This window comes from Seriola aureovittata, chromosome 11, assembly GCF_021018895.1.
Source record: "Seriola aureovittata isolate HTS-2021-v1 ecotype China chromosome 11, ASM2101889v1, whole genome shotgun sequence".
Classification (NCBI taxonomy): Eukaryota; Metazoa; Chordata; class Actinopteri; order Carangiformes; family Carangidae; genus Seriola; species Seriola aureovittata.
The window spans coordinates 9814802-9825207 of record NC_079374.1 but is presented as its reverse complement, the minus strand read 5'-3'; the positions used below and the strand labels follow the sequence as shown (position 1 = coordinate 9825207).

The window sequence follows — 10406 nt, the reverse complement described above, 5'->3', positions numbered from 1 at the left end:
ATTTCATGTCCCAGTGGCATATGTTCAACACACAATTTATCCACAACAAGGACATTACAACTGCAGTGTCCCGCCTCTGCACTGCCTCCTGCTCACTCCCTCATGTTATTGGCATTCTGTTGTAGCATGGATTGGTCTATGTACAGGTATGACACAGGTAATAATACGTTATCTTTGATGCCATAAATCTGACTTTGTGTGTACCTGTTTTGTGTCACTTAAAGCAGCTATAATCAATACTTTTCATATTAACAATGGGTCAAAAAACTATTTGATGTGATGATGTGAATGGTCAGGCTCATAGTGATGAACATAAAGAATTATCACCCAACTCAGCAGTTCTCCTCAGCTCTTTTTAAAAGCTCATGATTTACAGTGCAATGAAAATCAACATGTTCCACAGTCGCCACACTCACGCCACACATCCAGTGTGTTCCTGGCCTTGAAATAGTGCACTTCACGAGACTGGGACAAGCTTTAATATCGCTCACTCATCACTACTTTTAAGACAAGAATTTCCCTAAAATAAAGTGTGAACAGTGTGAACATACAGTACATGCTCAAATACAGTTTGCTCAGATGCGGTATAAGAGTTTAAAAGCCTTGGCCTTTAGTCTATTCTTCTCCTCACAAACAACCAATGACAGTGACTGTGTGACTGACCCACCAACATTATTGTTCCTATATCCTCCATAGCTTCTGTGCTTCCAAAGAGCCTCATAAACCTATCCGAGTTTCTGACATGATTTTGGCTGTGTTCACAAAACCTCTGAACGTCTGAACTCCTAACTTAATATCAAAGATTTTAAAGACTTTAAAAAGACCTCTCAACTAATCCTTTAATTCAGTTTAGATCACTGAGCACCCGTCTGCCTCATTACAAGGTTAATGTTAAAATGAGTCCTTTGATGAGAGCACGGCTGGTGCACCCATCTAACCAATCTCAGCTGAAAATGACCTGCAGATGAACTGCGAAGATCTCAGTCATCCGTGGGTAGAACTCCATGCTACAAACCCTAAGTACCAAATCTCCCATAGGTTTTCACTGTAGATTTTTTAGCTAAATAAATGAATGAATAAATAAAACCGCAACCTGGATTAATTGGTGTTGATGTGACAAACACTGCACAATGAAAAGATGAAAATAGTTTGACACCCTGTGAAATACAGTGTCTTTACACAGGTGGTTCTTGCTGGTAGTTGATTGCCAAGTGGTCTGGCTGAGTTCAAGACTCCCGTGCTCAGTTGTAGAGTGACCCAAGGGTGCAGTTTGAGGGGCATCATGCCCCAGATGTCAATGTGTCTCATCACTCCTTGTATTTAACCTACAACTGGGATCTGAGTTAAAGGCTCCCTTCATACTGAGCAGCAGGAGTTCCTCTTTCTATTATGATGTACTGTGTGTTAACAAAATTTTCACTCTTTGAATGTTTTTTTTGTCCTCTCTAAGTAGCCAAGTTGAATGCAGCACAAGGTTGTTATACTGTCATAAAATTTGTGACAGTATATTGAGGGTTGTGACGTTGACAGGTGTGAATTTTATGAGAGACACTCCAGTTCACACACCTCTCATCCCAATACAACCATGTAAAGACATAAATACAAATAAAAGGTAGGTTACGTGTGTGTGTGTGTGTGTGCTGTCTACCTACATCCAGTGAGATGTTGACAGCTGACATGAACAATGAGACAAGCTGTGTTTGTTCATAGAGAGCTTCTCTGCATCGCTGAGTTGTTTCACTTACTGATGTTGTTACTACATAACACCTACTACACAACTGTTAAAGAACATCTCTGAACAAAGGCAGTGGATCCCCCACCCTCCGCTATATACGATCACGTATCATCACAGTGTGGTACTTAGATCATGTGAAGACCATGGAGCTAACTCCGTGTAACTGTCTCCTAGAAAATATGTTTGTATACAGGTAATTAGCAAATACATTTTGAAAGAAACATAATGCAGACTGGATTACATTTTTTATTAATAAATATATCTGATTTAGAAATATTATATCCACTTGTAGTGACTGCAGCATTATTAAACATTTTTATGACTGTCTGGTTAAAACCAGCTGAAGTGGATCTAATTTATACTATTCCCAAATCACAAATTTGTATCCAAGGCTTAAAGGGTATTTACACAGGATATGATTCAATAAGACAGAACAGACAAGCCTCTGTTTTAATCAATACAGATGTTTACACTGATTGTGCAATGACTTGTGTCTGACTCACACTTTACATGTGAACCATATGTCCATCATTCAGGCTTGAAGATTTTCTTTCATCTTGTGCGTGTACAAACAGTGACTGTGCATCGGGCTGTGAGGGTACGTAACGGAAATACAAGGCTTGTGTAAATCCTAACGAGTATGACCTTGATACAACAAATATGATCAATGATTTGTGTCTCAAAAACAAATAGATGGCAGTCAAGAAATAAAATACTAAAAAAGTAAGATACTTGTTGACATCATATAAGGCTGCATCGGCAGGGTCCCGAGATATTCTAGCCACTGTAGTTCATTTTGAGTCAATCCAACATACACCATGTGCAGCTATATTCACAAGAATAAAAAATGTGTATTAAATCAGAGCTGAAAATAGTCCCCAGTAAATGCCAAACATATAGGTGAGCCGAGTTTAAAGATTTATGTCTCAGGAGAAGCAAGTGGTCTTAATGCTGACTAACGCAAACAGGGGAGAGAAGTCTGAACGTTTTTAGGAACTGACTAACACTGGATTTGTTAACAGTAATAAAAATATAGAATAACATGGGCCTTACCCTCTGATGTGAAATGATATGACTTACAAGACTTGTAGTGATCACTTTACAGCAGTTGACACCATTATAGGAAAAGAGACTACTGAGATTTCTAATATGACCATCATTCTTATTATTTGTCGTGCTGTGTTGTCTTTTCACGTTTTGATTTTTGGATTCACTTCAGTGTTTGTCTGTTTCTGTATATGCATTATCTTTATTGTATTCTCTGATTCACAAAATAAATCAAGACAAAGTAAAAAAAAAAAAAAGAAAAAAGGTTTTTTACCTCACTTTTTAATCCAGCACATTGAAAGCAAACTTGTCTTCTTTCTTCCTATAACACACAAACCCACTCTCACACACACACTCATACACTTTCACTCTGCTGTAAGTTGGTGACATGAGTCCTTGGAAAGTGCAGTATTCAATTTGTAACTATTATGGAGACAAGGACACAGTCCTTTATGTGAGCAGCCACAGAGAGAAAATGGAGGCAGTCACTATAGCAACCGCCAGAAGAGCGCCCAACAAATCAACAAACAATGGAGTACAAGACTTTTCCAGGGGAGCCATTTAATGCAAAGCCTTGAATCATACAAAGTTGTCCTCTTAAGTTTCTGAGACCTGTCTTGGAGTGTCTGTGGGTATCTAAGGCCCGAGTGTTTGGTAAAAAACCTTGTGTTTTTCTTCACACTTGTGTTTCAAGGACATCTTGGCTGAATTTGCCAAAGAGCTGTCTTCTTGGGTCATGGCAACCTCAGAGTTTCATTTGTGTGATCAGCCTTCAGGAAATGCTCACTGTTGCAAAAGTACATAACATAAGAATACTCACTTATTGAAAACACTTTGTGTATTTGCCTGAGCAATCTCCACATATTGAAAAAGTCAATGGTTGGAGTTTCAAAGTAATAGCTGGAAACGTAGATTAAACATCGTCAAAAAATAAGTTTGTCTTTCCTGTAGTCAATTCAGCTAAGAGGCTTTGAGAAATGCTAATGGATATTGAGACAAATTTCACCTTTTAATATTGAGTTTAATCTTTAGAATTTACTTCGTCTTTTCTTCCCAATTTAATTCTCCTTGTTGCTCTTACATTCCCATGCCCCTTGTCTGAGTGGCTTCTTTGGTTCTGACCTTGCTCTAAATTTCAGACACAAAGCTGCAGCATGGCTGATGCAGTCTGACTCGGACTGTCTGGGTGTCACAGCAATTAGTTTGAGAAGTACAGATCACAGACAGATGAGTGTGTGCGTGTGTGTGTGCGCGTGTGCGTACATATGAGCAATTAATTTGTTTTTACACTTTTTACTACTTTTTTGAATTAAAAGAAAAGTAAATTCTTTTGGTGTGCTGATATTTGAGTGCAGATCAGTCATTGATTTGAGTCAGTGATGCTGGAATATGATGGTTTACTAGTTATAGACAAATACAATGTTAACAGGGTTCTGTGTTTTGTAAGAAGCAATGCTCATATCCTTAAGGTTATGTGATAAGGCTGTGAAAGGGCCTCCCCATGCAGAGCCTTTTTAAACTGGGCTTGGGACCAGCAGGCACAAGGCCAGAGAAAGAGTCTGCTCCATATCACAGAAAATTAACAACAAATTGGACTTTTGAAGCTGATATCATATCTCTGACTACTTTATTTGATGGTATAGCTTACTGAAACAAACTTTTTTGGCAATGAGTCCAATACACAGTATGTTTTTGATGTTAAATCTAAACTTTCTGCCAAAAAAATCATAATCTATTCGATTTTTTAAGACATCAAACCTCGGCCATTCCAATGAACAGGATTCAGACTGGCTACCTACATGAGGGATTCACAAGAAACAATACCTGCATGTGACCCAGCTCATTTTTATCTCTCTTATAGCAGCCTCCTCCTGCACTGTTATTAAGTGTTTAAAATATGAGTGTATAAAATCCTGATCTTTACAATTTTTAGGTCTAAACAAGACATACAAATGGGTGTCATTGCTGTAACAATGGGCAAGTGTCAAATAGCATGACGAAGGGGTAGCAGATACAAACTGAAAAAATAGGTCGTATTAAGATACCGCTGATGCAAACATGAAACAGTTAAACTAGTAAAACACAGGATGGTTTTGAATATGAAGCAGCCACAAGACACACAACATATTTGTCATTGTGGTTCTGCTGAACATGATTAGATTTAAAAATGTTTCTGTAAATTAAGACAAGGGTAATTTCCAGCAGTTTTCAACAGCGGAACATTTTTAAATGTTGTGGGGAGTAATGTAGTCTCACTTAGGTACACCTATCTCCACAGCGCTGTCAGCGTTGGAGAATGATGCTGCACCCATTACCTTTCTGCTATAGGTATTTCTTAAACCAATCACAATTGTTTTGGGTGGCGTCGAGCCCAGGATACGACGACGGTTCTCCTGCAAAATAGTATCGGGGGAACTTGTTTTGGTCAAACATTTTCATGTGAGGAGACGAGGACTGTCATGGCTAATTCCCCGCAAAGCGCAAAGAAAACACCACAAAAAGTAGCAAAAGATGAATGTCTACTGTGATCACACCTTCATCAAAGCTTGAACTAACTTGACTGCGCCCTCGTCTTGTGTGGAAAACATCTTGCGTTCTGCATAACACAAGTCCTCCAAACTAAGTGACCATAAGCCGAATGTGCACGTCATGAGACTGGCGTCAGTGGAGTTTTTAGTGGAGATTTTTAAAAAATAGACAAAAAGACATATTTTATTTGGTCTGTCAGAGGGAAGATGGCGGTGAGCTACTTAAGAACACTTTGTGCAAATTTGATACATAAACAAAGGAAGAAAAGGAGGGCCCGTGAACAAGACAAAGAGTGACAGAGCACTGTAGCTGTCTTTTCAACTCTGTGCTTTTGCAACAAGACATAATGTAATCTCTCCTTGAGACGGAAAGATTTTTATAACCTGCACTGGCTGGGCCTTGAGCAGAAGAAGAGACAGGCTGAGTGAAGGCTGTTTATCCCACGCTGTCCTTGATATAAACATGTGAAAAATCTCTCTGTTTTCTCTCTCAGCTAAATCAATACAAAGACATTTGGCCTCTGAACAATGTTGTAACACTACTGCAAATGTTTTTCATCCTGCCTCCATTCATAGCCGTGTCCTTCAGCGAAAGAGAGCAGGGGACACTGATGTCCTGCTCACAGCTATTTCATTAATGTTGCCATGCACTCAATGTCATCCTTTCTTTACACCAAAGACAACCTTCTACTAAGACCTTCGTGTGACAGTGTGACGGTATTTGTTAGGTGGCCACACCAGAGTTGCATCTTTTGAATCTTTGGACCTAAAGTCAGGAAATTTGCTCGAAACTTCTGCATTATTCTTGCACAATTTTCCTCATTCTGACAATGTCTGTGCTTGGTTTCTTTCTGGTTAAACTCCTGTGTAATCACTTTTGATTTTCCCAGAGCCCTCTCCCTCTAGCAGTCAACCCTAACCTGTGATCCCTCTTAGGAGAAATTAAGATAAACCTCTAATTCATCTGCTTTATCCTGACCTGTCTTTCTCAAGTCTCTCATTCACTGACCTCCACTCCTCCCCTTCTTCAAACCCCCCCCCCACCCCCCTTCTCTGCTGCTTCCCATCCTCCTTCAGTGACAGAGGCAAGGAGAGCATTGAATCATGACATCATAATTCACCAGCTCCTGTTTTCACGGTTAAATCAATATCAGTGTGTCCGAGTCAAGGTTGGAGGCTGGCCTTCACAGCTCAGCTCTTCCTACTTCTTTCTCATAGAAAATCATATAAATTGTCCCTAAAATAATTAAGCCTTCAGATCTGTCGCTGGCCTATATTTTTTACCAGCTCCTGTCTGATAAACAGCACTGCCAGAGAGTCAAGGTAATGCTGAGAATAGAACCGGGCTCTGATTCCTTGTCTGTCTGTGCCTCTCTCTTCCTTTTTCCTTTTCTCTCATAATCAGTTTAATTAACCCAGCCTATTCACTACTGCTGTTCACCTCCAGTGTTTCATTTTACACTTACACTGTGCCATCAGGTTGAAATGTCACATATTTAATATTTTATTTGAGCCTTTATTAACCTTTCACAGGTGAGCAAAAGATAGTTGGCTGATTTTATATCATTGTCTGTCTACTGTCTTGCAAAAATGTCCTTTTATAGGGCTGTGTATTTAATATGTGAGAGAACTGAAAGGTGTGTGTGTGTGTGTGTGTGTGTGTGTGTTTGTGTGTGTGTGTGTGTCAGATAGAGAGAACAGGAGAGGAAGAGGTAGGGAAGGAGGAGGTGCCTGAGTCTGGGGAGGCGGAATATGCAGAGAGTCTGAACAAGCTCGGCAAGCGCAGGGACAGACGGGAGCTAATATAAATGTGCTGCCCTTCAATCGGGGCTATCAGGGGCTAAGAAAACAGCGCTACCTGTGTCACTGACCTCCGGCGCTTCAAAGAGACAGCGGGACGCGCCTAGCTCCAGCGGCCATGGCCACGCTGGATGGCTGCCGCTGTCGGGGTGCCAGCGGCCGAAACAACAACAGCATCCTCTATAGCATTTTAAAAAGTGACAGCCTTGCGACCGCCGAGGAGCAGCAGCAGCAGCAGCAGCAGCAGCAGCAGCAGCAGCAGCAGCAGCAACAACAACATCCCCAACAACAACAAACACTGCAACACTTGTTCCACAAGACTTCCTCTTCCTCCTCCTCCTCCTCCTCAGCCCCAGCCTCGCTGCAGGAGCTCCGGCAGCAGGCTTGCTCCTGCGGCTCCACACGGCGCCGAGGTGTCCTTCGCTCCCCGCAGGTGACGTGCAAAGCCGCGTCGGCGGTTCTGGTGAAGACGCTGCGGTTCGTGAAAAACGTCCCCTGCTTTCGCGAGTTGCCGGAGGACGACCAACTGATGCTGATCCGAAGCGGCTGGGCACCCTTGCTCGTACTGGGGCTCGCACAGGACCGAGTGGACTTTGAGACCACGGAGACCGTGGAGCCCAGCATGCTGCAGCGCATCCTCACGGGTTTACCGGACAGGCAGAGCGAGGCTCTGGCCGGCCAGAGCAGCAGAGGAGCAGTCGGGGTCTCTGTCGTAGATATCGAAGCTATCAAAGCTTTCCTGAAGAAGTGCTGGAGTGTGGATATCAGTACGAAGGAGTACGCGTATCTGAAAGGAGCCGTGCTGTTCAACCCAGGTAGGTCAGGGTTTTCATACCTGTGCATCAAACGTCTTTAACACAGGTGACACACACTGACTTATAAGTGCAGACCGTCAGAGCATTATAATGGCTATGTCATTAAAATATGCTTATTGATAAGCTATTATGCGACTGTGTCAGAAGTTTTGTTTATTTGGAAAGTATTGACCTAATATTCATGGACAAGATGAATACTTACTTATTACTTAATGTATTCTGAAGTTTTCTATCAATAACTTTGTATCATTGAAATTGATAGAAGGTGCCATTAATCCACACAGGCCTACACAAGTCCACATGTTGTCATTTCACATGTAGGAGTTTAGATAATAAACAGGTTTCACCTCTTACTGATATTTGCTTATATTTACACCATGCTGTGTGGAAACCATACTGAACTTTCTCCACATTCTCACTTTCATCTCCCTCTCCATTACACTTACTCTCCTCCCCCTTCCTCTCGCCTCTCCTCATGCTGACCCCAGACCTGGAGGGCTTGCGCTGCCTCCACTACATCCAGTCTCTGCGTCGGGAGGCGCACCAGGCTCTGAACGAGCATGTCAGGCTGATCCATCGCGAAGACACAACACGGTTCGCCAAGCTGCTCATAGCTCTGTCCATGCTGAGGGCCATCAGCCCGCCGGTGGTCGCCCAGCTCTTCTTCAGACCCGTCATAGGGACCGTCAACATAGAGGAGGTGCTCATGGAGATGTTCTACGGGAAGTAGGTCACAGTCCATAGAAGTCTGAGGTGAATTCAGCAGATTCAGCTGCCAGGTGGACTGAAATGCTCCAAGCTCTTATTGGGTAGGGGGTGAGGGCAGATGAAGAGAATATTAGTGACTGAATTTGCAACTACTGTGTGTGGAAGATCTTCAAAGGCTGTGAAAGGACCAACACAGGCAAGAGACTGTGTGTGTGCATGTGAGAATGAAAGAGAGCGTGATGAGGGTAAGAGATGTGTTATGAGAGAGGAAAAATACAAAGCAGCTGCTGGAATTCCTAATTTATTTGTTTTTATATATAATATTTTTCTATAATAAAAAGAATACTCTCTGAGCTGTTTATTTGTTATACTGTACTTCTACCCTTGTGTGTGTGATCTCAGCTCTAATTGCAGACACACTTTCCAGTGAAGCAAGTGTGAAATCAGACCTAGACAGAATCTTATGTAGAAGATAATAGTGTCACCGCGTAAATCTGACGTATATCACCTTGTAAAATCTGACCTCAACTGATTCATGTCAGCTACTGTTTACAGAAGTTATTGACATAGAGTTTTATTACGTCAACTAAGATGAGAAAGCCGCAGTTTGGTTATTCACACCAGCTGTTCACTGTCCAGTACAGCAGGTAAGTCAGAGAGTTCACGTGTTTGTGAAGTCTGTATTCTAGTTTTTCTAAATAGTAGCGACAGGCCAGGTTAGACCAGAGTGCAACAGTATACCACAGACATCACCCTCCACACACACACACACACACACACACACACACACACACACACACACACACACTGAAGTAAAAAGCGCCTCAGGTAATGTTCTACCTGTTCTCCAACTCTGGCCACTGCAGTGTAATTTTGTGGATACAAACTAAGATGCCCTTAGCGTTAAGTATCTAGGGAAAGGATGGAGGACTTTCTCATGAGAAAAAAAAAAATCTATCTATAACCTGCAGAGGAAAAGCGTCTGGAAATTGCACAAAAAGGCAACGGTAGTTAGATTAGGCTTGTGGTATCATCATTATACAGCATTTGGTTACATTTATTCTATAAAGACTTACCTGATGAAACACTGTACAACGAGAATATTCACCTTGGACAATGGGGCAAAGACTTCCTGCTGTTACAGTACACACAGTCTGACCAAATGGTTTTATGAAACTGAGTCCCTGGACACCTGATTCCTGCTTCCAGCAGGTAGAATACTTAGTCACTGTTCAAAGGCCAGATGGCCTGTACCTGTGCTCGGTCCCTGTGGCTTTGTTTTGGCCCACTCTGACAAAATAACCTGGCCAGAAGGTTAGTATTTTACATTTAGATATGCCATGCTCTGCCTGCTTTAGGATTAGGAAGTCCTCAGGTCTTTTAGCAATACCACAATGTAGAAACACTCTGATACAAGTGCTGCATTCAAAGTAAAAGTACTGATGTATAAGCTTAAAAATATACTGAAAGTACCAAAAGTAAAAGTGTTTTTTATTAGGGATGCCACGACAAAAAGCAAAAGACTGCCACACACACACACACACACACACACACACACACACACACACACATATATGAAACTATCAATTAAAAAAGTCAGTGTTATATATTGACAGACTGAGTGGTAATGACCCTGCTAATGTTGCACCCTGCTAACATTAGGAGCTGTAGCTAACTCTTAGCCTAAACAAGCTAACGTTAGCCTCTGTGAACGTTGTGTGAAACATGGCTACAACAGATGTCAGCTCTCACAATTCACAAACAACAATGGTA

The 10406-nt window shown here is 41.8% G+C and overlaps 1 protein-coding gene across 1 annotated transcript; it reads left to right on the top strand.

Moving 5' to 3' along the window:
* The first annotated feature begins 7029 nt into the window (after positions 1-7029).
* On the top strand, positions 7030-8990 carry nr0b1 (nuclear receptor subfamily 0, group B, member 1). The gene is made up of 2 exons (XM_056389354.1): positions 7030-7925; positions 8414-8990. The coding sequence occupies exons 1-2, from the start codon at positions 7229-7231 to the stop codon at positions 8653-8655; spliced, it is 939 nt and encodes a 312-aa protein (XP_056245329.1). The 5' UTR covers positions 7030-7228; the 3' UTR covers positions 8656-8990.
* Positions 8991-10406: the final 1416 nt, after the last annotated feature.

Coding starts and splice junctions, on each gene's coding strand:
- nr0b1 (XM_056389354.1), top strand. CDS start 7,229: ATGGCCACGCTGGATGGCTGCCGCTGTCGGGGTGCCAGCGGCCGAAAC. Junction 7,926..8,413: donor AGCCGTGCTGTTCAACCCAG/GTAGGTCAGGGT, acceptor TGCTGACCCCAG/ACCTGGAGGGCTTGCGCTGC.